Here is a 27,898-nt window from a genome sequence, read left to right as displayed (position 1 = left end):
CAAAGGCGGCGGCGAGGCCGTTTCGCTCGCCGCCATTTTGCGCAGCGGGCTCTGAGGAGCAGCAGCCGGGGCGCCTCTCCTCCTCCTCCTCCTCACCACCACCATGTCGCGGGATCGGTTCCGTAGCCGTGGCGGCGGCGGCGGCGGCTTCCACCGGCGAGGCGGCGGCGGTGGCCGCGGCGGCCCCAACCACGATTTCCGCTCCCCGCCGCCCGGCATGGGGATGGGCCAGAACCGCGGGCCCATGGGGGGCGGCCCGCAAGGCCCGGGCGGCCCGCCGGGCGGCGGCCCGAAGCCCGAACCCCCGAAGCCTCCCGCGTCGACCTCGGCTCCGCCGCCTTCGTCCTCTTCGTCCGCTTCCACCACGGCGGGGCCCGCCGGCAGCCAGCCCGGCCCTGGGGCTCCTCCGCCGGCCGCTCTGCCCGCGGGGCAGCCTCCGCAGCAGCAGGCGCAGGGCTCCGCGCCCGCCTCGGCTCCCCCCGGCCCCGGGGGGCAGCCTCAACCGCAGCCCAAGCCCAGCCCCAGCCCCACGCCGGCCGGAGGCCCTAAGAAAGGCCAAGGACAATCGCCCGGCGGCGGGCCCAAGGGGCCTGGCGGGCCCCAGCAGGGTCCAGGCGGGCCTCATAAAGGCGGACCGGGCCACCGCGGCGGGCCGGGCGGAGAGCCGCGGGGCCGCGGGCAGCAGCACCAGGGACAGCAGAGCCTCTCATCGCAGCAGCAGGGCCCGGCTGGAGGCGGCGGAGGCGAGAAGCTTTCGGACGAGGTGAGTCATGGCGCCCTCCCCCCCCCTTCCCTTTCCTTCCTTTCCCTTCCCCTCCCCGAGCCACAAGATGGCGGCGGCCGCCATGGGGGCCCCGCGCGCCGCGGCCGCCATTTTGAGGGGAGGAGCGCGGGGCCGGGGGGCGCAGCGGGGCCGGGGGGCGCCGGGCCGCGGGGCGAGGCCCCCGGAGGGGATTTGGGGCCACAACGGGGTCGTCTCGGCCTCCCCCGCCGTCTGGGGAGCCGCGAAGGGCTGGCTCCGACCCGCTTTGCTTCTTCGTAGGGTTTTAAAGCGAATCTGTCGCTTCTGAGGCGGCCCGGGGAGAAGACCTATACGCAGCGCTGCCGTTTGTTTGTGGGGAATTTGCCTGCCGATATAACGGATGAAGACTTTAAGAGGTTGTTTGCCAAGTATGGGGAGCCAGGAGAGGTTTTTATCAACAAAGGGAAAGGCTTTGGATTCATTAAACTGGTAGGCTTTCATACTCTATGTCCACCTCCTTAAAATTCTCCCGAAATAGTAATTTGTAGCATGATTTTTCTAAAACCGGGTCTTAAATTCCCTCAGGAATCCAGAGCTCTTGCAGAAATCGCAAAGGCAGAATTGGATGATACCCCTATGAGGGGTCGACAGCTTCGTGTTCGGTTTGCCACACATGCTGCTGCTCTTTCAGTGCGTAATCTGTCACCTTATGTCTCCAACGAGTTACTCGAGGAAGCGTTTTCCCAGTTTGGTCCAGTGGAAAGAGCTGTTGTGATTGTAGATGATCGAGGTAGATCAACAGGAAAAGGCATTGTTGAATTTGCATCAAAGCCAGCTGCTCGAAAAGCATTTGAACGGTGTACTGAAGGAGTGTTTTTGTTGACAACGTAAGTGTTTTGCTGCTTAGGATTTCTAGTTTTAAGCTGCACAGAGTTGTCAGTTGTTGCTAGCTTTTCAGAGTGGAGATTGCTATGGAAATGTAAAATGTGTATTTTGTATTCAGAACTCCTAGGCCGGTTATTGTGGAACCACTGGAACAGCTGGATGATGAAGATGGTCTTCCAGAAAAGCTTGCTCAGAAGAATCCAATGTATCAAAAGTAGGCACTATCTTTTGTTATAAACAGTATATAGATAACGTAGTGTGATCCCAAACTCTGAAGGAGTTAGGTTTTCAAATCTGGCTTTGAATATCCCAAAGAAACAGTGCATAAATACCAGCCTTTTAACATTTTTTTGGTAAGGGTGCTTGCACAGCTCTGAAATCAGACTTTGTTTGCTCGTATTGTTGTTGAAAATTGTCATCTTATTTAAGGCACGTAGCATGTTGATACCAAAGGGAACAATAAACTGTTTATTACTAAAAGTAATAAACTAAAATTTTGATTTGTTTCATAACAAAGTTCCCCATGGATTTGCCTTATCAGGCTGACCACTGCACATGAAAGATGCAGTGATAGCTGAGTCTTTTCTTTAGTAACGTTAGGTTAAGATTTGTGTAGTGAGCCTGTTAATTATAGAAACGTGTTTTTCAGATCACCAAAGGGAGTGGAGGGGGAAGATCTTGTGGGTCTCAAAACAAGTGTGTTCAAAATGGCTTGTTAGGATCAAAAGCTATAAACAGCTTAGCAACGATGTCTTTGGAAAGAATGCAGATCAGTGTTTTTCTTGAAATCTTACTTTAAATTGCTAATGCATGAAAAGTTCTTACATTTCTCTAGTTTTGTTCCATTAATTACTGAATTTTTAACTCTAGTTACTTTATATGACTGAATGAGATGTCAGGTGTTTTGGGGACTAAGTTAAAATAAATATTACAGTTCTTTAACCACTAAGTCAGCACTGAAAACTCCATCTCTCTGTATCCTGGTGTTCTGAAAGCTGGTTAGGCAAAGGTCTTGTCCTTGAGGATTTTGCAGCTGACAGATACCAGCAGCGGAGTGTTTTGAGGAGGAAGTTAAGAACAGGATAAAGCAGTAGAACTTGAAGCAGAAAGATTTGCTTGGTTATAGTGTGGGAGTCCCTTCATTTGCATTTGGTAGTCTGTGGATGAAATGCTGTTCTGTAAATCTGTAAGACACTGTACTGTTCTCATCTTTCTGTCAAAACAAGCTGTATATTACATCATTGAGGTAGTAGTTTGATGTTTTGAGGATTTTTTGATGTTCCCTAGTTCTTTGGCTGTTCTGCCTGTGGTCTTTTATTGACCTTCAGTTTCCAGGCTTATGCGGCCTGACCGAGTATCTTCCTTTCTGCAGGGAAAGAGAGACTCCTCCCCGTTTTGCTCAGCCTGGCAGTTTTGAATTTGAGTATTCCCAGAGGTGGAAATCTTTAGATGAAATGGAAAAACAGCAGAGAGAGCAAGTGGCAAAAAACATGAAAGATGCCAAGGACAAACTTGAAAGTGAGATGGAAGATGCTTATCATGAGCATCAGGCAAACCTCTTGCGTCAAGGTAATTGGCTCTGAGTTGTGTTTTTCTAAATGCTTTTTGCTCTGAATGCTGGCTTAGATGTATGACTGTTTAATGGTTTTATGAATAAATTCATGCTTCCTGTTGTGAACCTGAGGCTGATGGTTTCAGTCTTAGAAAAGAGAACGGTGGTTTCTCAGTTTTAACTTAAATGAAGTATAGCTAAAAATAGGGTTGTGCAGTGTCTGCTGTAGTATAAACAAGGTTGATCTAATTGAAATCTGAATTGAAGTCTGAGGTTGTGGAACCGCTGCTGACAAGCTTGGTTTCTGCAGATCTTATGAGGCGTCAGGAGGAACTGAGACGTATGGAAGAACTCCATAATCAAGAAATGCAGAAACGCAAGGAAATTCAGCTGAGGTTGGTCTGGCTTTTACAGGATTTTTCAGTTGTACATTTGCTTCTTTTCAACTAAATGTGAAAACTTTTATTTTGTCAAGAACCTCCATTGCGGCTTCAGTTTGCATATGAGAAATTGAACTGCAGTGTAAGTTTTTTTTTTTTTCCTTGAGTACTTAAGCATCATATGGTATGTCTTCTGCTGAAGTGTTACTGCTCATACATGTGATGTTGATGGGATGTTGAAGTGTTACTCCTGTAGTTTAACGGTCTGCTTTGGGATGATCAGGCAGGAGGAGGAGCGTCGCAGGCGGGAAGAAGAAATGATGATACGCCAGCGAGAGATGGAAGAACAGATGAGAAGACAGAGGGAAGAGAATTATAGTAGAATGGGTTACATGGATCCAGTAAGTGAAAACATGATATTTTCTGGATGTTACCGTGTCTGGGGATTTCTGGAATTTGTTGGATGCTTTTGAGATTGATGCGTTTTGCTTCCTTTAGGTTAGCTGATGTGATGTCTTAGTGTAAGTGAAGTGATAGTTGTTGGCCGTACGCGTGCTTTATCTCCTGAAAGGTAGAGATTTCAGTAAGATTCTGTGCTAAAAGTTGTTTCTTCTACGCAGAGGGAGAGAGACATGAGAATGGGTGGTGCCACCACAATGAACATGGGAGGTAAAGGATTTTTAAATAATTGCTTTCTGTGGTTACCTTAGAAAGTGCCAGAATATGATTCTATGTTTCTCTTCCTTAGATCCTTATGCTTCTGCAGCCCAGAAATTTCCACCTCTCGGAGGTGGTGGCGGCATAGGTTATGAAGCTAATCCAGGAGTTGGCCAAGCAGCCATGAGTGGTTCTATGATGGGAAGTGACATGGTAATGTATCCTGTGGTGGCTTTAGTTTAGCACAAGGGAAATGTTGCAGTTGGGAATTGAGTTCTGTGCTCGGATGGTTGTGTAAATTTCACTGTTAACTGCTGACTTTTCTTGTCAGGTGTTTAACATGGAAGACTAGTTTGGCAGTATGTAGTACTAGTTTAGTTAACCATTATGGTAGCTTACACAGTTGGAAGTTGTTTGTAAGTGAATTCAAATGTGCTGTGAAGCATATTTGCAATTAACTCTGACTTTATTGGACTTCAGAAATTCTGCATCACAGTTAGGCTTGGAAGGATTCTTACAAGTTCTAGATAATCTGATGATTTTCAGAGTTTAAATAACATACCAGCTGTTCAGTAACTTGCATTTTGTATGGACAAGTGAGATCTTGGTTCTCCTTTCCGAAGTTTAATGCTGTGTTTCTTTTGGCCCTTCCAAGCCTAGTTAGAATTGATGCATGTTGGTATGGATATGCTGTTAATTCAAAAATCTGTGCTCACGTTTCTTTAAGCAGCAGATTAACTTAAGTAATGGTGAACAGCATATCGCTTACTCTGTATGCTGAAGTTTGCCATAGAAAAGCAGAAATGCTGTTTTTTTAGGTTTTAGACATGTTCCAGTGATCCTTGACTGTAGCCATTTTTGTGGTTCCTGACTCACACAGGAATGATAGCCTGTTCTGGTTGTTTTCTTTGTTGGGTATGACTACAGGTAGAGTTTATTAAAGCTACTGCATATCTCATGTTCTGAGGTATGTTTCCAAATGACTATTTTTGGCACACTATATGTGTGGATGGGCTTGGAGCCTGCTTGGTGTTATCACACTGAAGCAATACTGATATAGATTAAAGAAATGCTTAATGAGTATAATGGAAATCTATGTTGGTTTAGGCGGTGATGCTAGTGTGCTTTCACCCTCCTCGTAAAGGGTGTACAATGTTGCACAAGCTGTAAACGATTTTTGGGCGGGCTTAGGCCTCTGACTTAACTTGGTGAGCTACCATAGTAGCTTGTCAAAAATCTTCTGTTTTTATGGGAACTGTATCTTTGGAATCATAACTTTGCAGAGCCTCATTGATTCAGTAGACAGTGCTGGTGGCCTTAACGTATCTATAATCTACTGATATATTTAGGCAGTTCCTAAGTTCACAGTGAACAGTTAGGCAGTCTGTGGTCAATGCTGTGCATATTTTTCTCCTCCTGAAATTCCTGGTACAGGTGCATGCTGAGCTTGTGGAATACTTGAAAACATGATCTGGTCAAAATGTGTGACAGTAAGATGGTTTTAACTGCCTTGAGTTTCTTAGGATTGGGGATCTCTGCCACACAGTGCTGTCACAGTTACTGGGCTGCTCTCTTTATAACCAGAACTGGAGGTAGGCTTAAGCTGCTGTGATTTAGGCAGAAAGACCCCAGGTAGTAGTTCTGAAATACCTTTCTGGGAAGGATTGAAACAAACTTTCAGAAGTCAAGAACTTGAAGTAAAAGTTTTCAGTTGCAGGTACCTTTTGTAACAAGCAACCTACCATTGTTCTGTTACTGGGTAGTGGAAAACTTGCTTGAAATGAAGTTTAAAGCTCTCTTTGACTTTATAATTTGTCAGTTCTGTAGATTGAATGCTGATCACACCTACTGATACAGTATCTGAACGAAGTACATGCAACTAGAGGTACTGGCAAAAAATACCTGAAGCCTCTGCTTTATTGCAGGGCAATTTAGCTTTTATATCCTGGTGTGGAGGCTTTCAAGACTGAAGTTGTGAATTTTCCAAGAGCTTGTGGTGAAGGTGGGGTGGGAGGGGTCCACTGACTGGATGCACAGAACCCTTTGTGCATAGCTCTAACCTGAAACACTGAATAAATTGTAGCTCTCTGAACACATTTTGCATATACAGCAGCAGTTCCGGAGTACGTGGGATTTAATAAAAGCAAGTCTCTTGATGGAGCAGTTGCGTTGGTTAGGTAAATCACTGGTCATGAGCTTTTTCACATTTTTTTTTTCTTCTTGTGATCCAGTAGTGCTCACTATCAGTTTTGATCACTGCCTAAGGCCTCTGCAGTTTAGTCAGCAGACCGTAGTCTTAACCCCATCTTGAAAAGCACATGGTCTCTATTGCAGCACATGCCATTAACTGGTGAGTAGGCATTCTGTTTACAATGACATTTTATGAATGTCAGCTTGTACTTCAGTGAACTGAAGATACTCTCTCTGGCTAGGCTTATTGGAAATGACAGTGATGTAATCTAAGCTTTTACTGCACGAAAGGTGAGAAGTTTGCAAGCTATTTGCATTAACTTGGTTGAAAATTGCTAGAGCTCATTTGGAAAAGTTGTTAATTCACATCTGCACTAATGCTTACATTTCTAGCACTGCAGGGAGGATCTGTTCTTTGTAACAGATGTATGAGAATGCATCAAGTGGGAACATACCTCAAGGCATGTATTACAATAAACTAATTTTTAAATTACCCTTTTTTCCTTTCTATGTTCCCGGTACCTGTGGATCGGCTCAATGGTGATTGTATCGACGAACCTTGACTACGGAACCTTCTAAAAATATATACTTAACACACATGGACATCAACTACATATAATGAACTGTTAATTCTGTTCCAATAGCGTCCTGAACGCTTTGGGCAGGGAGGTGCGGGGCCTGTGGGTGGCCAGGGTCCTAGAGGAATGGGGCCTGGAACGCCAACAGGATATGGTAGAGGGAGAGAAGAATATGAAGGCCCAAACAAAAAGCCCCGATTTTAGATGTGACCTGTAGTTTCATTCCAGTTTGTTTTGTCTGTCTTGTTTAGACACCAACTTTTTAATTCTTGCATTTTAGTAAGAAAGCTACGTTTTTATGGATGTTAGAAACTTACTGACCTAATATTTGTAAGTGGTCTGTTTGGGCGAGTACAATTTAATTATGTAATGCAGTGTTTCAAAGCAAATTTAGCTGTTTTTTTGATGTATAACGTCCCTAACTTGATGGCAGTGTACCTTGTGCCACTGAATTCCCAAAGTGTACCAACTTTTTTTTACTGTGCTTCAAATAAATAGAAAACTAAATGTAGTAACTTTTCTTGCCATTCATGGTTAAATTAAGAGGCTAAATACCACACCTTCAGCAGTAAACCAAGAGTCTTGCCACAGAGGTCAAACCAGACCAGGGTGTGGAACTGTAGTGAAGAGCTGAGATCTCTTCCTATAATGCCTCTAGCTTAAGATTGGGTCAAACAGTAGCTTAACTTTCTAGTAGGTGCAGATTTTTTAAGCATTAATTGTGCTGCAATAAGGAAGCAAATGGAAATCTTGCAGGTGCTGTAAGATAATGGTCATGAAAGCTACACTGCAAGTAATGCAGTATGCAACGAATTTCATATTATAGCTATGGATAATGGGTGGTGGGATGATAGCACTTACCACCTCGGCAGTTACTGCTTGGAATTTTTTAAAGTCTTTAAGCTGAAGACTTAGCAATGGTTATTTTAAAAATAAATCCATAGAAAGACTTGTATTGACTGACTTCCTATCTTATGGATTATTATTGAGTTATTTATATGCTCTTAAGCTGTTTGAGATTCCAGGATCTGGCCTTGCTCCGTATTGTATATCTGCCTGAAATTGCTTGGCAAAAAGACCAGAAGTGCTACTTGAGTGATGAGGGGAGAACCTGCTAATTCATACTTGTAACTTGCTTATGTCCTCATGCTAATTGAGTGGACTAATTTGCATAGTTCAGAATTCAATTGTATTATGGGGGCTGCAGCAACTAGTCTTTAAGTCTTGTAGCTGGTGGGTAAATCCTAAATGCCTGTATGTAAAATACAGAGAAACGAGCATTCTTGCACGATGGTTATTGCTATTATTGATGTGGGGAGGTAATGCATCAAAAGCAGTATCTAAATCTGGAGCTAACAGTTAATACTGCACAGTACAAATAAACTCCCTTCAAGGCTGTTTTGTAGGTCTGATGAATTCATTAGCTTGCTGATAACTTCGTTAAGCCCCAGAAGAATTTCAAAGCATTCTGGACTCATAAGGTAGCTGCTTTGCTTGTTATGACACTGTACCAGATGAGCTGGGAACGTGACTTCCCAGCATAAAATGCCTTGGTGTTAATGCAGGATACATCAACCTGCTTGGCACAAAGTAGGTAAACTTTGGCTGTACCTTCACGCCACTCCCCAACTCCCGAGCATTCTGTGAGTAGCTTTAATCTTACCAAGATCTTTCCACTCCTTGTGCGAAGCATTGGCTAATTCTAAATTCTATGCTAAATTTTCTCTGTGGTTAAAAGTTGTCAGTCTGCAGTATCTTAGAGTGCGGATGATCGCTCTTGAAGTACTCACTGTAAGTGCTGTTACTCCTCAAATGAAAAAAAAAAATAGCAGGTTGTGAAATGTTGATAACAGGTAACACTGACTTGGGAATATTCAGTGCACTAAATAGTGACTCAGCTGGTTTGGTGAATGCTTCTTATTTTCACAGAGAAGTGTGGAGGTTGATAACATGCTAAGACAATGAATTGCTATTCAGGAAATTCCGAATTGGCAGTTCATAAACTGCAGACCAGGTATTTGGGAGTACTGGTATTGGATACTTAGCCTAAAAAATCAGCAGTCCCACTGCAATTTGCTTTAAGTAGTCCTAAATAATGCTTATGTTTTCTGCAGGGTGTTCATGGGACACCCACGAAAAGTGAAGGTGTCTGAGATGGGGAATTCTGAACGTAAACATTTAAATTAATTTTTTCAGTTTATTTTTCAGATTACATGTCATTCTTTATTAAAGAGATGCCGGTGCATATCCTAAAGTATGTTCTCTTGTAGCTCTGTAACTTTGAAGAGTGAAGGATGCTGATGTCCTTGTACCTTACAGAGGTTCTCTCTTGGTACCCCTGTTTTGTATGTAAGCTCCTGTTGCTAGGTACTAAAAATCAATGAGTTGCAAAACCATGACCAGTAAATACATAGAAGAATCGGCAGTTTTCAAAACACCTGAAAGTTTGGTTAAATGTGGCTTCGTTGTAGCTGCATAAGCAGAATTCCTAAAACTCTAAAGTTCTGCTTTGAGTTGCATGTATTCAACAGGCATACAAGTAAATAGCCAACTCGATTTCAAGACCTTTTAAAGGTGGTGTCTTAAAAGCTGGCAAACAATTTAAAACTGATAAAGTTACTAAATGTGGGAGGTGAGACGGTTATGTTCCTTTGATCTGTTCCTATGAGGTTTTGGACTTTTTTTCATAAAATCAGATTGATGTAATTGAATCCTTAAAACAATTTAGAAAAGTGCTTGGTTGGTCAGACCTATTTTTGGATGGTCTGGCTCACAACACCTTTTTGTACTGGACTTGGAGGACATTGGCTGTTGCAATTTAGCTCGCTTTAACAAAATCGAGCCCATTTTGACATTTAGATATCTAAAAACTGCAGCATGTAGAAACTGGTATCGTTATTCATATCTTCACGCTTCCTCAGAAATGAATACAGAATAATCTTATCTTCTGGTGTAGACACATTACACTAATCATTTATACAGCTGACGAGAAACTGAAACTGCTTCTGAGATTTTGTGGTATTTTTGTGGTAGAAAAATTCTTGGCTTCTCCTTGGCAACCATTTGCTGTGGCAGCAAGTTTTTGCTGGAGTTTTTGAGACTGCAATTTACACTTAAAACTAGTGGCCTGCTACATAACTGCACTTAGCCAGCATTTCTGCAGTTCATAACTGTGAGGAACGTAGTACCACAAATGGCAATGGACATTAGGACCCGGATGTAGTATTCCTGCTTGCTCCAAGATTCTCATTGCCGACTGCGTACAGGTAGGTAACAAGCAATATAATATAACTTGGTGACTTTCTATGTAATCTTATACTGTGGGTATTCTGACATCACACTTCTGACTGTGGAATTACAGTGCAGCACTCCTCATACCTGTATGCTAAACTTGCATCAAAGCTGCGTGGTTTTCGGTTTTAAGCTTTGTCTTGTTCAGAGTCAATAAGCAACTTACTGTGATTCTTAGATAAGTATTTCCAGACCCGATTCCTTTGTACATACGACTCGGCTTGTGTGAATTTTTCTCAGCTACGATGTAACGAAGATGTTCTTAGACGAGCTCTGTGGGGAAGAGGGGATGTGACCTTACACTCAGTTAACTAGTCAACTAGGTGCTATCAGTGCCTAGAAAAGCATCGTTTAAACTTCCTGTAGTGACCAAGTGGCCCATCTGCAGTGCATCCCTTTGTAGAGTCTTGGCTCGGTAGGAAATGTGTTAGTAATCACTGCTCTAGCCCTCTGTGAACTGATAGTCAAAGCTCACTAATACAGCCAGCTTTAAGACTGATTGGGAATATTTCTCAGGACAAACAAATGAGTGCTTGAATGAATATCCCTGTAAAAAGTTCGGTAGAGCTTATTGGAAATCTCAGTTGTCTTTATTTTAATTAATCCTTGATTGACAAGCATATCACATTTCTCTGCCTTTAATTGCTAGTGGTGAGATTCTGTGTTTCTGCCTCTTAGTCATCTTGGTAGTGTAACGCTCAATTTCATTTTTCATCAGTCTCGAGGATGTAATTCTAAACTCTTCACTGCTAAAAATGCTGAATGTAGTGTTTCAGGATAAACATGCTTACGTTTCCAGACATCCAGACATGCTGATCTCCAGCTCTTTTGCATTAGTTCTTGAACCTGAATTTCAAGGTCCCTCGTTTCAGCACATGATCCAGCCTCTTGTCTGATCAGTTTATTTCAGAGGTGTTGTAATGTGTTTTCCCCTTTGTTCTGCAAAGGTCTACTTTGCAATCATTGTTTCTGGTATTTTGGACCATTCTGTGTTACCTTCCACAAAAGACTTGCTGGTGAACAGGTGATCTGCTGGCCAGCCTTGCCCTCTGTCTGCTGTAGTTAGCTTTTCAGTGTTCCATTGAAAGCAGCTGCACCTTAAACTTAAGATCATAATACCAGGTCTTTGGTTACACCACAGTGAGTGTAGCTGAACACTAGCTAGTCAAGCAGTGGCACCACTTGTCACATCCAGTTCGGCTTTTTGGTGATGGCTTACTCTTAATCTGCGACTAGAATTTAGTAGCAAAACTGCTGACAGTACGCATCGCATGCTGTCACGTAGCAAACCTGAACTGCTAATCCTGAAACCAGTGCTCAGCTCTAACTTAGTATGTCCAGTGTGCTCTGGATACCTGACTTGACCTGTAGGAATGTCGTGGAGGGGTTATTGGCACATCTGCTTTGTTCTACATACTTAAACTAGTAGGATTTTGACACTCTTGGAGCAAGCAATCTGTGACTGAACCATGGGTCTCATACTAGCTCTGACTGTCTGCAGTAATGAAACTTGGTGTGGTAGATAACTTAAAAGCCAGTCTGTAACAAGTGGGTACCAAGAAATGACATTAAAGTGCTTGCATTGTGTTTCATCTTGAATTTCTACCTGTGTGTGAAATACACTTTTTCCTCAAAAAAAAAAAAAAAAGCTTATCTAAAGCTTATCTGAAGCTCAGAAGTGTGGTGTCAGAATACATATGCGTACCTGTTAGGCCCTCAGATCCAGAATCTGGTGCTGTCAGGAGAGAGCACAGCATAGCGTGTATGGGGGCTTTACTGTAACATTAAGCATACAAAGTGTTGATTTGCTTGCAGTTTTCCCCATAGCTAAACACCGAGGCCTGTGAGTAGTTCTAGGACTTCAGCAGTAATGGGGTTGCATGTCTCTGTTAATCATTGCCAGCTGCAGTGACACGATCAGGAAGGCCAGTGTTTTGTTCCATTCTCTTAAATAAGGCTAAGCATGTTGGAAAGGATGCATAAAAAGTTATGCTGTTCTGGGTAAATACTTGGCTTCTTCCACTACTAGCAAGTTTGGAATCTGCTAATTAGCTTCAGATTTTTCTCTCCATGCCAGCTAGTGGGGCTCTTAAATAGCTGCTTACTGGAAAAGGAAAAAATAAAACGGGAGGATTGGCCTTCTCCCACTTCTGTCATTGCTGCTAGATAATGATTGACATGTTAGGACTTGGCTGTGCAATCCCGCAGTGGTCTGTGAATACCCCATCTCTATAAATGTTGCTTTTGAACACCAGTACTGAAGAGCTAACTGGGGAGGGTTGGGAGGAGTGTGCCTCTAAGTGAATCTGGAGTGTTAAAAGGATGCACAAAGATATAGTATCCCTTATGCATGGTGTTTGTTGCTATGGCATAGAAAACAAAATGTGCATACTATACTTCTGCTCCTGAGGGCCATGATAAAACCCAGGTGGTGGGTTTGAGACTAAACTTGAACTTGTCCCTACCTGGTCAAATCACATTGTGACTGTAGTGTGATTTGCCTCCCAACGAGAGGTGTGCACAGAACGTTGTACTACTACATCCCCTAGTTGCTAACTATTGCAGCTTGCCCTCAACTTAGCTACAGTAAAAGGGTGGGTCTTCAGAAGGGAAGAATCTCTTGCTTAGAATAAAAGCAGTCGACTGACGATGCTAATCAATAGTGTCTTCCTTTTGGCTTTTGAAGCACTCCTAGGACTATTGAACCGAGGGCTACTAGGAATTAGGGACACTGCACTCCTTCACGAAGCAGAAGGAAGAGGGCATTGTACAGGAATCAAACTAGGTTAAAATAGTTGAAGTAGCTTGATAAAATTAATGCCTTCACATAAGGGATAGTATACCTCTGGCTGCAATCAAACTTCATTGTACTCAGACTGGTGATTTACGGTTTGTGCTCAGACAAGGTGCAGTTCTTCAGGCAACTACATGCATATTCCTTCACCTCTTTACAAATGTTTAGGCTAGTCTGTTTCTGCCCCTTATTCTTCCACTTAATATTTTGGAATAATTTGTAAATTCCCCCTCATAACTAATCAGTCCACATATCTTAAAACTTTGCTTTTAAGTTAGTTTTGAAATGGCCATAACTTGCTGTGTATTATAATAATAACTTCAATTGTTATCCTTTAGGTGAAGATGCAAGCTGAGTGAAACTGGAGTGCTCATCCATTGGAAGTAAGCATGACTTTGTCTTGTTCTGTGGGGGTGAAGTAATAAAGGCTTCTGGACACTTCGTGTTCAGTGACGAAGTAACTTTGAATTAGTGAATGTGTGAGATGTATAAGGTACAACTTAGTACCCTGCTCTCAAACTGTGGGGTTCAGTACCTGGGCTCCATCTGGGCTTGATATCTTGAGAGCAGTGGTTAAAACCCCCTTCCTAGATGGGGGTTTGTTCTAAAGGTTTAAAAATAATTGTAAATAAAACTTGTGAATATTTTTCTAGTTCAGGAGCTGAGCATGAGCACATCCAGCACGATGTCCAGTGATATGTGAATGGACGGAGAAAACAAGTGAACAAGTAAGTAGATGCTGTCCTTAGGCTACTGCTCTGTTAGAGCAGTGCATCACTGTGATGTCAGGTAGTTCCTGCCTGGAATTTGCCTCTGATGAATCTCAATTTTACATGAAAATGATGAATCTTTCTTTTGTAGAGCCAAGATCTAACCATTCTTTGAGGCTTTTCAGCCCTGCAGCATCAAATAAACTGTCATCTGAACACTGTAGGTGGTCAAACAAGAAATAAGCATTTTTATGTCAAAGCTCAAATGGAAGGGATGCAAATAGGATGGAGTGATTTTGTCAGCAAGGAAAACAGGAATAAAGCAGCTACTTATTTGTTAATCTAGCTAAAAGTTGTTAAAAGTGCTACTTATCTGAAATAGTGAGCATTGAACTTTCAAAATTACCTGCAAGATAAGTTAGTGTGTACAAGAACGTAAGCCAATAGTGGTTTAGGGAAATAAACTAATCTGCACAGCTGGAATTAATGAAATTTTCCCTCTAATTTGTTACTTAAACTACAAGGGGGAGCTTCAGATATTTTAAATCTTGTGTGAGGAGCAACATGCAAAAGTACCTTAACACATGAGTGAGGGGTAAGTAATGCTTAGCCATGCCGCAGCTGAACCTGTAAGATGTGAAACCAGTGAGATTCAATTGGTGAACTCCTATTGAATCCTGTGTGACTTGTCACCACTGCCCTTGTTTCTGGGGTAGTAAAACAAAGCCACTTGATCTTTAGAGGTAGATGAAAACATGAATGCTATTTGTTTTATCTCCAGTCTGATGGAAGATCTTATGATCCTAGAGAGTATTTTATAGGTGCATGACCTTTGTGATAACTGATTCCCTTTCCATGTCATTGTGTGTGGTTTCTGGTGGAATTTTAAAGTTCTTGCTAACTATGTGTTTTTTACTTGCAGAAGAAGTCCAAATGCAGTGAAGAGGAGCCAGGAACATGCCAATTTTTACAAATAAAATATTTAATTTTTCTTAATGACTTCTGTTTTATTCTGGAGTGCGTTCAGTAAGTTGTTGAGCATAATACAGTATGGATGCATCCAAGAAACACTGCCAGAAATGAGGGAGGCTGTAGAACAAGGTGATGCAGAGTGTGCTTGGAACAGTGGAGTGAGGATGGCTTTGGGTCATTGAATCCTGCTCTAAAAACTAAAAGGAAACAACCTTTTAGCTCTAAAAGCAAAGGAAACAACCACACTTAACAAATATATAATACATTTTTTTTTTTTTTCTGCTGGGAATATGCTGTGGGCTTATTCTTGTAGTTGGACTTCTCCAGTTTGGGGGTCAGATATATTCCTGAGCAGTGTGTAGCCATATATACTTTTGCTAAAAATGACTTAACCATTTTTTTTATAAACTACTCTTACCCCTAAAGCACTGTAGGAGGTTTTAGAAGTTTCACCCACTCTATCCCCCATCTCCAGAGTTCTGTGTAGTGCTTTTTGCATTAGATTTGAGTGTTTACACATGCTTGATTGGTTTGTAGTAGTTTACTTAGTGACTAGTAATTAAGCCTGAGATGCCAGTGTTGGAATTCCTTGCAAGGCAGAGAAGTGCTGTTTTTAGCACTTGAAGCACAGATTTCCATGGTTCAAATTGCTTTACTTGAACAAGACAGCTGTAAAGCCACTCTGTGCACATGCATAATTCCTGCTGTCATTTATTAAATGTAATCCTTTGTTTAAATATCAAGTAGTTTTTGCTAATGTGTTTAAAATAGGCCAACAGTAGGCTTTGGTAATACGGTTGCATTACAACAGAGTTACCCCCTACAGCACACGAAGTCACAAACATTTGGCTAGGAACTGTTGCAAGACTACCATGATCAAAATTAACTGTATGAAATGTGGCAAGGCTGCAGCACTTGAGCTGTTTCTGCCTGGGAACAAGTTCACCTGTGCTTCAACTGCCAGTCCAAAATATATTCTGGTTTGTCTTAAATACAGCTTGCTTGCATCCTACTGAGGAGGTTTAATTATTTAATGCTGTTGGTCTGAGCTACTGCATCATTCCTGACTCAGAATATTGCTTTGTAGCAGCGTGTTGATGAGTAGTCCTGGTGCCCACCTCTTATCAGGCATTCAGAGTTGGTGAGATGAGAGCAGCTGCTGCTGGACTGCCAGCCCTGTGGCTCCTTGCCAGTCACGAGTGTGTCTCTGAGCATGGTTAGAGGGAAACAAATGGAGCTGCAGGCAGCTGCAAGCTGCTGTGTGTGGGTGAGCAGCAGCAGGGGGTGCCTTGGTATTTCACTGAGCCTGAGTTTTACAGCACAGAAGGATGATGCTGCATTAAAAGCTTTTATCTGCTGGTTTTCCCCTTTTCATGCAATCAGATACAGGATAGTCTGAGAGAATTCATTCATTGATTTGACATCTTCATGCTATTGTCCAGATTTTGAAGAGGTTCTGTGGTTCCTCAGCCATGCTGCAGGTGCGATGGGAAAGGTGCTTGTTAGCAAGCTGACAGGCTCAATCTTAATTAGGTTCCACTGCAGGATTCATTAAGTACTGCACACAGTTCAGAAATTAAGTTATTCACCTCTTAATTCAGACCTCGGTTGTAACCGAGGAGGAGCCTTGAGGGCAGGAATTGAAGAGCTGCGTGGTCAGTTACCTGCAGAAATGACGCGCTGGGGTGTGCGCAGCGCTGGAGCTGCCGCAGAGGCTGAGCAGCCCTCTGACCTCGTGCTGGGAAGGACCAAGCACTGCGATGCTTTTGGGAACGCTGCTTTGAGGAAGGAATCATAGAATCATAGGACTTGAAAAAGCAGGAGCCCCCCTGCCTTCTGTGCCTTTGGGAGGTGTCTCACTGGTGAGGGAAGTGCTGCCTCAAAGCAGTGGAGGCCCGTGGTGGCAGGAACGTGGGTGGGTTTCACTGTCTTGTCTCCACAGCTACTGCAGCCTTTTTTTTTTTTCCCCTCAAATTCTGTTATTTTCCAGTAACTTGTCCTGATTTAGTTTCCCCTGTTGCAGCAGCTTCTTACGTGAAACTTTCAACCTAAAAGCGGTACCGGCACTCTAAATGAACTTCACCTCCTACAACTCCTTTTATAAGCAAACCGTGTTCTGCTTTTTGTATTGAAATTGCGCGTGTTTTGGAGAAATGCAGAAAGCCCTTGCTTTTTTCATCAGTGTGTAGGCCATGGTGTCATCACCTGATAGATGACTAGCACAGAGCTTTTTTTTTTTTTTTTTTTTTTTTCCTTAACATCTGGGCAGCCTGCCAGCAGGTTATTGTTTGCTGGCTGTTAAAGCTGATTACCTGGTTCTGCTGCGTGTTTCATTAGTCTAAGTAGCTCCCCTAATAAACATCAGAGGCTGAGAGCCGGGATGGATGGTGGTGGAGCCCTGTCACAGCCACTGTATTTATCTATTGCAGCCCCAGACACCTTGGAGAGGCACCAGGGCTGCGATTCCTGGGAGTACAAGGGGGGGAATAAAGCAGGGGGTGTGTGAGAGCATCCCAGGGGCCAGCTGTGGGGCTGCTTTAGAGCTGGGGTGGACAGAAAGTGTGGCATCGTCCTGCTGAATTCATGAAACAAATGGGTGAACCTGTGGCAGATCGCTGTAGTCCATCCTTACGTGGTGGGGGGACAGCTTCTGCCACCCAGGAGGACGTTTTATTATTTAAGGCCTGACAACTGATGAATGACTCATAGGAGGAGCTTGGGCTCGTAAATCTAAAGATAGCAGGGTCCCAGCTGGGGCTGGAGGCTTTGGGGAAAGAGGGAGCTCTATTTTGTCTGCAGATGTTTTTCCCGTTGGGGTAGGATTGCAGCGAGGCAGGGCGAGTTATTTATTCCTCCTGCACGGAGATAGCTGGGTGAGAGCGGCAGCCGGCTCTGAGTCACTGCTGTGACGTGCAGCAGAGGGCTCCTGGGGCTGTTAATGGTCTGTGAGCCAGGCCTGGCTCTTCCAGCACCCCTGGGTGTCGGATGGGTGGCCCTGGGGGTGAGGATGGGTGCCCTGGGGACACCGACTGCTCCAGGCCTGGCTCCTCCAGCACCGCTGGCTGTAGGACGGGTGTCCCCACAGGCAGGGGCTGTGTCCCTAAAGACAGCACAGCCGTGGTGCCACCCATGGGTGCTGTGACCCCCCCCAGAGCCGGACTGTGGCATGGGTGCCCTGTGCTCGGTGCTGGCTGCCCAGGAAGGGCAAACGTAGCGGGTCCAGGAGGGGAAGCAAACAGATGATGCAACGGTGCTGCCCTTTTGCACAAAAACCACAGCCAGTGTCTGAGCGGGCTCTGCTCTGCCTCGGGGGGTGGGGGAGACCTTGCTATGGCAGGAAAAGAGCAAATTTTCCCGAAGCTAACAGAAAATGGGTTCTTCGGGAGGTGCCTCGCTGCGCTGCTCTCCCCCCCTGCACGCTAACAATGGGCCTGGAGAAACGCTGAGCGCTTCGTGCAGCAGCGAGACAACCCCGCACGCCACATGCCGTGGCCCTCAGCGCCTCGATCCATTATTCAGTCAGGGCCTGGGCTCTTTTATTTTTCTCTTTTTTTCCCCCAAGAGGCTCTCCTAGACAATAGGGCTGCCCGCTCGTGCTCCCACAGCGCCGGGCACAGCTCCGCACCGACATCTGCTGCGCCCCAAGGGAGCTGAGTGAGAGCGTGGGGTCAGGGCAGGCGATGCCCCCCCGCCATCCCTCTCCTTCCCCACACCGGCTTTTAACACTTTTGGCTTTCGAGCTTTGAAAATTAAACAATTTGTGGTTTACCACAGCGGCACCACGCAGCAGCGTGGCCCCGGGGTATGAGGGAGGCTCTGCTGAGGAGGAGGAGGAGGAGGAGGAGGAAGGGGGGGGGGGAGCAAACCGGGCCCCCCAACAACCCCCAGCCTCGCTCCGAGCCCCCCTCACGCCCCCCAACCCTTCTCCGAGCCCTGTGTGGAGCCGAGCCCCGGGGCCGAGGCCGTGAGGCGGCTCCCGGGGCCGGGCAGGGCCGAGCCGGGCCGCGCCGCCCCCATGGCCGTCCCCGCCCCGTAGCCGCCATGGCGGCGGTGTTCGCCGCCCTGCGGGTCCTCCTCGGGCTCTTCTTCCTCCTGGCCGGCGCCGTGAAGCTCACGGACCGGCTCTCGGCCGAAGTGCACCGGCACATGGTGAGGGGGAGCCGGGGGCTGGGGGCTTCGGGGGCGTAGGGAGGGGTTTGGGACTCGAGGGAGGCGTCGGAGACATAGGGGGGGCGCTTCGGGGCTTCAGGGGCTGAGGGGGGCTTTGGAGCCTGAGGGGGGGCTTCGTGGGCGGCCTGAGGGGGGCTTTGGGGTTTGAGGGGGGTGTTTGGAGTCTTAGGGGGGTGTTTGGAGTCCTAGGGGGGGCTTTGGAGACTGTGGGAGGTTTTGGAGATGGTGGGGGGCTTCAGAGTCTGAGGGGGGCTCTGGAGCCATAAGGGGGGCTTTGGAGCCTGAGGGGGGCTTCATGGACAGCTGGGGGGTGGCTTTGGGGTTTGAGGGGGGCTTCAGAGTCCTAGGGAGGGCTTTGGAGACTGTGGGGGGCTTCAGAGTCTGAGGGTGGTTTTGGAGCCATAGTGGGGGCTTCAGAGCTGTAAGGGGGGCTTCAGAGCTGTAAGGGGGGCTTTGAAGCCTGAGGGGGACTTCATGGGTGGCCTGAGGGGGGATTTTGGGGCTCAAAGGGGGCTTCAGAGTCCTAGGGGGGTCTTTGGAGACTGGGGAGCTTCATGCGGGGCTTCAGAGTCTGAGGGTGGTTTCAGAGCCATAAGGGGGGCTTTGGAGCCTGAGGGGGGCTTCGGAGCTGGAGCTGGGCCCCTCTGGCCGTCCCCAGCAGGCGCAGTTCGTCCGCTTCGCCGAGGTCTTTCCCCTCAAGGACTTTGGCTTCGCCCCCGATCCTGACCCGTACCTGGCGGCCGTCGGCTGGGTGGAGGCGGTGGCCGGGCTGCTGCTGGCCGTCGGCCCCCAGCTGCTGCAGGAGATCAGCAACTTCGTGCTCAGCATCGTCATGATGGGTGAGAGACGGCGGGGCAGGGGGGCTCGTGGCCCCCGGTACCCCCCTTGACGCCTCCCGCGCCCCCTTTTCCAGGTGCCATCTACACGCTGCTGGTGCTGCGGGAGCCCCTGGCCATGTGCGCCCCCGCCACGCTCTGCCTCGGCCTCCTGCTGCTGCTCAACATCCGCGGCTACGGAGCCCCCGTCAAGCCCAAATTTGAGTGACCGGAGGAAGGAAGGACGGATGGACAGACGGATGGAGGGAGGCCAGACCCCTGGGGTGTTTTGGGGGGCTGTGAGGTAATGTGGCGCTGCTGGGTGGTGTGGCCCTGCTGCTGGCAGGGCGCTGCAGGATGGAGGCTGTGGCACCGTCGCTGCTCCTGTGCTGAACCAGTACGAGGTGGTCGGGTCCTCCCATGCCGGGCTGGCGCTGGCTCTCGTGGGGGCTTTCATATTTTGGAATAAAGCCTCTGTTTTTTCACGTTTTGCCTCCTCTGGTTGTTTCTGCCTCCCCCGGTGCTGAGCTGCAGGGGACATCGTGAGGCTGGGAGGTCCCTGAGTCTTGGGAGGGGAGGCTGGTGGGGTGCTGGGGCAGCAAATATGGGAAATATGTGGGCAGCGCACTGGGGTGGACAGCCAGCAATGGGAGCCCATGTGGAGCAGGAGCCCTGTGGCTGTCTGGAGCCACCCTGCAACGTGCCAGGCCACCCAGCGGGGTGACAGCAGCCCCACGGTGCCCCAACCCCTGTGCCTGGATGGGCTCAGGCAGGTGCTTTCCGGGGGTCTTGCTCCATTGGGGCAGGGTCTTTAGGGACTCATCTGTTCTCCAGGACAGATCGAGTCCCCTGGGGATGGGCACTGCACGGTGGCAGCTTGGCTGAAGCCCGGGATCACATCCGAACCTTGTGCATCTTCCAGCAAAGCAACTGGGACAGATTTGGGGTGAGACGAGGCTCTCAGAGAGGTGCAGCACCTCCCAATGCCACCACCGGGACCTGAGCCACCAACCAAGGGGACAGGCTCCCTGTCCCAAGGCAGCAGGGAGGGGGGAGCTTCCCCTTTGCAGGGCTGGGGGGGGGGGACCCGGGGGCTGTGCTCCCGCTGAATCCCCCTTTGAAGCAAACAAAAGCCCGAGGAGGCAGATTCCTGCTTTGATCCCTTTCGGCTTGCCCCCCTTTCTCCCAGCTGCTGAGTGCAGAAACTTGACCTCTGCTGCTTTCATGCGGGGCCTGGGAAATGGCCCTGGAAGGGGATGGGGGCACTGGGGAGGGGGGGCACAGCCACCACCACCCCCGTGCCCCCAGCCAGTGTGCTGGTGGCGGGGGTCTTAGCGTGGCTCCAGCGTGGCCGCCCCCATTACAAACACACGCAGGTGCCTCCCTGCTCCAGCTGCCCCCCCGTGTGCTCTCACCCCCACATGGGCTGGGGGGGGGGGCTGGAATCGGGCGTCCCCTGCCTCCCCCAGCCCTCCCCGAGCATTTAAAGCTTCCAGCAGCTCGGCCAGGCAGCGAGGAGCAGCCGGAGGGGACACGGGGTAAGCGAGCTCAGCGTGGTGGGAGGGAGCTGGGGGCGACCCCCTGGTTATGGGGTGCGGCGTGGGCGGGTGCATCCCTGCGCCAATTCCTCCAAAAAGGAAAGGGAAGAGGGAAGCGTTGAGGGAGCTGGAGGGGTTTTAGGGGTCTGCGAAATAATTCAAGCCCCCTGGGATGAGCCCACCCGCTCAGCACCCCGAGCTCTCCGTGCCTTGGTGCGGTGTTGGGTGCTACGCGCACCGGATCTGGCCCTGCTGCGCTGGAAGACGCCCGCGGGGTGACTCAGAGCCGTCGGCAAGGTGTGGGCAGGCCGTGCTGCGAGGTGAGATTGCTGCAGCCCTGGGCTACGGGAATCACACCAGAGAGAGGTTTTTCCATGTCCAGGATTTGGGGAACAAGGGGGTGCCTGCCCCGTGCTGGTGCCCCCTTCCCCATCCCCATCATCTCTACGCCCTGACGCGCCCCGAGCCGCTGGGGGACTTTCCCCGCGGGGATTTTGGGGCGCTGGGAGCGAGAAGAAGCAGAAGACGGAGCAACAGCAGCAGGGCTGGAGGGCGTTCGTGCAGCCCCCGGCGAGCTCAGGGCTGCGAGGGCGGCGTCAGGCGGCGTTAAGCCCCGCAGCTGCGAGCTGGAGCCAGCTCAGCACCTCCGGGTGCCGCCGTCTGCGCCTCTGCCCCTGGGCCGTGGCGCAGCTGCGCCTGCCGGTCCCCGGGGAGCGCCGGGCTGGCGGAGCCCCCGGCTGCCTGGCGGCGTGGGGGCATGCGGCTGGGGGGGCTGGGATGGCTCTCAGAGCCCGTCAGCTCCCTCGGGGTGAGGCAGAGCGGAGCCTTTTTGCTAGCAGCCCCACGGGGCAGCTCGTGTCCGGTGCTGAGCAGTTGTAGGCGCCAAGCTGGGGTTGTTCCACCCGGTTCAACGCCCCCGCCATGTGCCGTAGGTCCCTGATTGTCCTCTGCTCTTTGCAGGAGCCCGGGATGAACGGCTCGGCACCGGGGCTGCTGCCGGCGGAGCTCCCCGGCGCGTGCGTGCCCCGCGACCCGGTGCAGTTCGTGCTGGTGCCGGCCGTCTACTGCCTGGTGCTGTGCGTGGGGCTGCCGGGCAACCTGGTGGCCTTGCTGGTGTTCCTGCAGAGCGGCAAGGTGAGGAAGGCCATCCGCATCTACCTCATCAACCTCACGCTGGCCGACATCCTCTTCAACCTCACCCTGCCCCTCTGGATCCCCTATTACCTGGCCGGGGGCAACTGGCTGCTCTCCGAGGCCGCTTGCCGCCTGGCCGGGGCCACCTACTACGTGGCCACCTACAGCGCCGTCACCTTCATGGCTCTCATCAGCTTCAACCGCTACTGCGCCGTGCGGGCGGCGCGGCCGGCGCTGCCTCTGACCGGGCGCCGCGGCGCCGCGCTGGCCTGCGCCCTGGCGTGGCTACTGGGGCTGGGCTGTGCCGTGCCCACCCTGGCCGCCCGGCAAACCTTCCCGGCCCGCGCCGGGGCCACCAGCTGCTTCGAGCAGCACGCGCGGCACCGAGCCTACGCCTACGCCATGGTGGGTTTCTTCGCCGCCGCCTTCCTGGTGGTGCTGGGCACCTACGTCTCCGTCGCCCGCTCGCTCTCGGCGCCCGCTGTCACCGCCGCCTCGCCGGGCTCGCACCGGCAGCAGGCGCGCGCCATGGTGCTGGGGATGCTGCTGGTGTTCGTGGTGTGCGTGGCCCCCTACCACCTGACGCTGGCCCCCTGGGTGGGCAGCCGGCCCCCCGTGCCTCCTTGCGGGCCCCCGGCCGTCCTGGACGTGCTGCACGTGCTGAGCGTGGCCCTGCTCAGCCTCAACAGCTGCCTCGACCCCCTCGTCTACTGCTTCTGCATCCGCCGCTTCAGGGCTGACCTGGGCCGGACCCTGCGCAAAGCCGCCCGGTGCCTCCCTCTCTCCCCTCAAGCCCCCGATGCGCCCGTGCCCAGCGTCCGTGCGTCCTCCTTCACCTCCTCGTAGCGGCTGCGGGGTGCTGGGGTCCTGCCCCCCTCCCGGTGCCGCGGTCCCAAAGGGTTGGGGTCCCCAGCAGGGCGATGGGCGCAGCTCCTGAAGCAGGGAGCAATGAGGGGGGAGCTGTTGCCTTGCACGCCCCCACTCCATCCACCCCCGCTCCGCTCCCGGCGCATCCCCACGCGCTCACAGCCCACGGTTTCCACCCTCGCACGGATCCTGCACCCAGCGCTCGCACGCGCCAGGAGGGCGCCTTCCCCGGCGAGGGTGGGGAGAGGGTGGGACAGGGCACGGGGTGGCGTGCGGGGTCCTGTCCCCTCCCGGGGGGCTCCATCCCACGGGGATATGCGTAAAGACACCGATGCTTTGAGCTGGGCTGCCTGGAGGGGGGCTTTTTGGGGTCCCATCCCACGGCGTTGCCATCCTCACTCCTGCATCCTGCCTGCTCCCTGCCAGGATTAAAAATGAACGAGCCAACGGCTGCCGAGTCTCCTTGCCGCGCTGCACGCCGAGCAGCATCGTCCGCTCCTGCAAACGGGACAGAGCCGGGCACGGGGAGACCCCCCCCGGCACCCCCATCCCCATGCACCCTGCTCCTGCCCCAGGACCCACGGGGGGGGAACCCAGCAGCCCCCGATCCCCCACCCCAGCTGCGTGCAGGCCTCCCGGGGTGCCGGTGCCTTGCTCATGGGCAGCGCAGCCCCCAGCCCCGCTCACGCCGCCGCTGCCTCCCCGGAGAGCCCTCGCGCTCAGCGGGGGCGGCGGAGCCGGCGCAGGGCCGTGGGCGTCTGCAGGGGCGGAAGATGGTGTTTTCCCAGCCCTGTCTCGTTCCTGCTGCTGCCTCAGCTCTGCCTCCCCGGCACGGTGCGAAGGTGAGCGGTGGGCGCTGCGCAGCCGGGTGGGATTCAGGGTGGCGCGGGGCACGGGGTGCTGGTGGGGATGGGGGGGACGCGGGGGCTTCAGGTGCCCCCCTCTTAGGGGTGTCACCCCCCAGCACGGCGCTCTCAGTGCTTTGGAAGGAACAAAGAGGCATCAGGCAGGGGGAAAAGGGGTTTTGGGGGGGGTCCTGCTGGCACCGCACGGCCTCAGACCCCCCCACCACGCCCCCAGCACCCCAAATCCTGTGTCCCAGTCGCTGTGTTCTTCACGGAGCTGTGCCCACTGTTTGTGCTGCTCCTGCTGTGGGATGGATGCACCCCTCTGGGTGTGCTCCCCCCTGGGCAGAGCTGCTGCACCCCAACCAGGTGGGCACCCAGGTGGGGGCCCTGCCCCATGGGTGCTGCCGGGTGATGGCTGCGCTTGGGGGGTCACGGCTCAGCGGTGATTTATTCAGGGCTGCAGGGGAGCAAAGCTGGGGGAGTGGGGTCTCTGCGTGCCACAGGGAAATACGCACAATCTCGAGGCTGGGAGACCCACACACGGATATTTTCAGGGTGCTGGGGTGCACCTGGGTGCTCAGCTCTGCTTCGGCACAGCCAAACCCCGTGGCCAGGCTGGATGGAGCAGCTCTCCACGTGCCGCGGTGCCCTGCCTCAGCAGAGCCGTGCTGGTGCTCCACGCCGAGCCCACCCCGTTGTTCTCCTTGTGGAGTAGGGGTTGTCCCAGCCACGCTCGACTCCCCCCGTTCTTCTCCTTTTGGAGCACGCATTAAATATTAATCCTTTTATGTAACTTCTCAGGGAGGTGGGCAGAGCTCTGCTCCCCCTCCGTGTGCACGCAGGAGCTCCCGTGCCAGGTGGAAGCGCCGCGGGGCCGGACGAGGGCTGGGGCTCACCCACACGGGGTGCAACGGGATTACCAGGGGGGTGTCCTTGACTCCCAGGAGCTGGGCAGCCCCAATTTGGGCTCTGGTGACCCCCAAGGGTTTGCTCAGCGGGGTGGGACAGCGATGGGGACCACGGGGCTGCTGAGCTGCCGTGCCCACCTGCCTGGTGACACGGCCGTCCTGGGACACGGCCACGGCCACGGCTGCTTCAAACCGAACTCCAGGAGCTCCCCCGAGCCGTGTTCTTGCCCCGGCACAGCGGGTGGCTTCGGGGAGGGCACGATGCCAGGGCCGGGCACGTGCCGCCGTGGTGCCGCTGCCGCCACCGCGCGCAGCGAGGCGTTAACCGGCTCATTGTTCCGCTGCACTTGTAACCCGCACGCGCCTTAATTATTATTATTAGCAAATTACACCGCCCGGTGCGAGGGGCTCTGCGGGCGGGCGGCTGCTGACGGCCCTGTGGCTGCCCCGGGGGAGGCTGAGCCCCTCGTGGGCAGCCCCAAGACCCCGGAGCGAGACCCGGGCAGGCAAGCGGGGTCCCGGGGGAGGTGTTGGGGGGTGGGATGCCCATGGTCTGGGGGGGATGCCTACAGTCTGGGGGCTTATCTACAGGCTGGGGGGATGCCCATGGGATGGAGGGATGCCTATGGACTGGGGGATGCCCATGGGCAGGGGGGGATGCTCATGGTTTGGGGGGGATGCTCATGGGCTGGGGGGGGTGCCAAAGGGCTGGGGGGGATGCCAAGGGGCTGGAGAGGATGTCAAGGGGCTGGGGGAGATCTCAAGGGGCTGGGGAGATGCCCACATGCTGTGGGGATGTACAGGGGCTAGGGGGATGCCCATGGGCTGGGGGGATGCTCAGGGTCTGGGGGGGATGCTCATGGGCTGGGGGCAATGCTTACGGTCTGGGGGGGATGCCCAGGGTCTGGGGGGGATGCTCACACCCTCGGGGGGATGCCCAGGCTCCGGGGAGGATGCCCACGATCTGAGGGATACCCCTCGGCCGGCATCCCCCCCCCCCAGGTCCCCACGCGTGGCACGGCGGCTTCCCCCGGCTCCTCCACCTCCTCCCCCCGGCCTCGCCGAGCCCCGGCGGGCGGGGAGCTTTGTGGGGGGGGGTCTCGGGGCGCCGGGAGGCGGCGGCAGAGCCGCACCGGAGCCATTTTGCGCCGCCGCCGCCTCCCGCTCTGCCTCCCGGGGAAAATCCATCGCCGCGTCTTGTGGCTGCGCCGCTCGGCGCTGCACTGCGGGGCCGCCGCCACTCGCATGCTGCCGCCCGCCGCGCTCCCACGCGTGGGGCACCGGCCCGGACCGAGCCGTGCCCAACCGTGCCCGAAAAAGCTGCGGGGGGGCCGCCGGGGAAGCCGCCGGGCACCGGCACCGGCACCGGCCCCGCTCCCGGTCCCGGCCGGAGGATGTAGGCACCGGGTAAGAGCCGCGGGCGCGGCGCACGGCGGGGGGCAGCGGGCACCGGGGGGGGGAAAAAGATGATGGATGCTCGGGGATGGTGCTGGGTTTTTGGGGTATGGGCACCGGGGATGCTCCTCACGGTCCTCCCGTGCCTCTCCCGGGGAAGCCGCGGTCTATTTGCCGCCCCCGCCGGGCGCTCCGTGCCCTCCCTGCCGCTCCCCGGGGCTGCTCCACGCGGGATGGTGCCACGAGAGGTGCCCGGCCCCGCAGGGTCTCCTCTCGGCCCCACCGGGCTGGAGGGGAGCTATGGGGTGCGGGGGGCGGACTAAGGGCATTTACTGGCCCCCTGGGGAGGGCGGGGGGCACCCGGCATCTCCCACTGCCCGGTGCCCCCCGGGCAGGGTAGGATTTGGCAGCACCTCAGTGGGGTGATGCCGGCCATCCCGCTGCTCGCCCCGCTGCAGAGGGCTTGGGGATGGGCTGGGAAGGCCCAGACCCCCCCCCCAGCCCCTTGGTCTCCTTTCTCAGCAGCCCCTGGAGCTGTGGGGCGGGAGGGAAGCGGTGTGGGGTGATGGAGCCAGGTCCCAGGCGGGTGGGTGCCATGGGGCACGAGCCACCCCGTGGCTCTCACTGCGCGCCCAGGCTTCGTGGTGCAAGCCGGCCCCGTTGGCAAGGAATGGGGAGATTTTGGGTGCACGGGGTCTGGGTGCCACGCTCTTCTCATCGCCTTCCTTCCCCTTGGATGATCGGATTTTGTTCCTCCACCCGGTGCCAATCCTGTAGAGCGAGTTGGCGCCGGGACCGCTCGCCGCTCTCCATCCCGTGACGCCCCGCACGTCACCTCCCTGCCGGGGCCCAGCTCGAAGCCCCCAGCGTGCAGGAAGGGACAGAGCTGGGCACGGGCACCAGCAGCCCCCGCGGGAGCTCGGGCTGAGAGCAGGAGGCCTCCCTTGGTGTAAATTTGGGCAGAATGCGGCCGGTTCTCCTTTAGGAAATGGATGTCATTTCCTGTCCATCGCAGTCCCTCGCCTCCCTGCTCCGAGCATCCTCACGCACACGGCCGTGGCCCCCGGCCCTTGAGGACACCCGGCCGTGCACGACCACATTTGGAGGGCAGAGGAGGGAAAAAATAGCCACCAAAGTGCAGAGCATCCCAGTTAGGGGGGCAGTGAGAGCACCAGCAAGGGGAAGGCAGAGGCGTGAGCTGCGTTTTGGGCTGCGTTACCCCACCGAGCCCTGGAGGAGAGGGCAGGGGGGTGCCAGGCTGGGTGCACGGGGGGTCCTGCTCTGCATCCCCATCACCAGCTCGGGGCTGAGCTATGCCAGGACCAGCAGGAGCCACGTGGCTGCTGTGGGGTCCCCAGGGCTCTGCCCGGCAGCATGGGCAGGATCAGGCCCCGTATTGGGGTTCAGCGCCCAGGTGCTGCGGCGGCGGCGGGGGCTCCAGCTCCAGGTTTTGCAGGAGCTCGCGTCTCTCC

At 52.5% G+C, this 27,898-nt stretch overlaps 3 protein-coding genes across 18 annotated transcripts; all 3 read left to right on the top strand.

The window, feature by feature from the left end:
- Positions 1 to 10: 10 nt before the first annotated feature.
- Positions 11 to 14,771, top strand: SFPQ (splicing factor proline and glutamine rich). 15 transcript variants are annotated; one of them, XR_014318933.1, is made up of 13 exons: positions 12 to 763; positions 1,043 to 1,231; positions 1,328 to 1,629; positions 1,746 to 1,841; positions 3,000 to 3,196; positions 3,490 to 3,574; positions 3,843 to 3,960; positions 4,180 to 4,228; positions 4,308 to 4,429; positions 7,051 to 10,250; positions 13,408 to 13,452; positions 13,723 to 13,797; positions 14,702 to 14,771. XR_014318933.1 is itself a non-coding variant. In XM_082777411.1 (11 exons), exons 1-10 carry the CDS (start codon positions 104 to 106, stop codon positions 13,426 to 13,428), a joined length of 1,839 nt encoding a protein of 612 aa, XP_082633537.1. In that variant the 5' UTR covers positions 12 to 103; the 3' UTR covers positions 13,429 to 13,452; positions 13,723 to 14,771. The 15 variants fall into 15 exon arrangements, 5 of the variants coding, with proteins under 5 accessions (XP_082633536.1, XP_082633537.1, XP_082633540.1 ...); XR_014318936.1 differs by adding an exon at positions 13,931 to 13,999 and having other exon boundaries at positions 7,051 to 13,452; XR_014318931.1 differs by lacking the exon at positions 7,051 to 10,250.
- Positions 14,772 to 18,742: 3,971 nt separating this feature from the next.
- On the top strand, positions 18,743 to 20,222 carry TMEM35B (transmembrane protein 35B). 2 transcript variants are annotated; one of them, XM_082777502.1, is made up of 3 exons: positions 18,743 to 18,900; positions 19,580 to 19,760; positions 19,835 to 20,222. In XM_082777502.1, the coding sequence occupies exons 1-3, from the start codon at positions 18,793 to 18,795 to the stop codon at positions 19,963 to 19,965; spliced, it is 420 nt and encodes a 139-aa protein (XP_082633628.1). In that variant the 5' UTR covers positions 18,743 to 18,792; the 3' UTR covers positions 19,966 to 20,222. The 2 variants fall into 2 exon arrangements, with proteins under 2 accessions (XP_082633628.1, XP_082633629.1); XM_082777503.1 differs by having other exon boundaries at positions 18,778 to 18,900; positions 19,583 to 19,760.
- Positions 20,223 to 22,243: 2,021 nt separating this feature from the next.
- On the top strand, positions 22,244 to 23,254 carry LOC309886476 (platelet-activating factor receptor-like; the record flags this gene model as incomplete). Its single annotated transcript, XM_082777391.1, has 1 exon — positions 22,244 to 23,254. One exon carries the CDS (start codon positions 22,244 to 22,246, stop codon positions 23,252 to 23,254), a length of 1,011 nt encoding a protein of 336 aa, XP_082633517.1.
- Between the last annotated feature and the right edge of the window lie 4,644 nt (positions 23,255 to 27,898).

This window comes from Aythya marila (assembly GCF_965140915.1).
Source record: "Aythya marila genome assembly, chromosome: 22".
Taxonomy (NCBI): Eukaryota; Metazoa; Chordata; class Aves; order Anseriformes; family Anatidae; genus Aythya; species Aythya marila.
This window is presented reverse-complemented; position numbering and strand designations above follow the sequence as displayed.

What these genes read in the sequence shown, in the direction of transcription:
- SFPQ (XM_082777410.1), top strand. Translation starts at nt 104, where the DNA reads ATGTCGCGGGATCGGTTCCGTAGCCGTGGCGGCGGCGGCGGCGGCTTC. An exon ending in GAATGGGTTACATGGATCCA is followed by an intron (nt 3,961 to 4,179) that starts GTAAGTGAAAAC and finishes TCTTCTACGCAG; the next exon opens with AGGGAGAGAGACATGAGAAT. An exon ending in CACCACAATGAACATGGGAG is followed by an intron (nt 4,229 to 4,307) that starts GTAAAGGATTTT and finishes TCTCTTCCTTAG; the next exon opens with ATCCTTATGCTTCTGCAGCC.
- TMEM35B (XM_082777502.1), top strand. Translation starts at nt 18,793, where the DNA reads ATGGCGGCGGTGTTCGCCGCCCTGCGGGTCCTCCTCGGGCTCTTCTTC. An exon ending in CCGAAGTGCACCGGCACATG is followed by an intron (nt 18,901 to 19,579) that starts GTGAGGGGGAGC and finishes GGCCGTCCCCAG; the next exon opens with CAGGCGCAGTTCGTCCGCTT. An exon ending in GCTCAGCATCGTCATGATGG is followed by an intron (nt 19,761 to 19,834) that starts GTGAGAGACGGC and finishes CCCCTTTTCCAG; the next exon opens with GTGCCATCTACACGCTGCTG.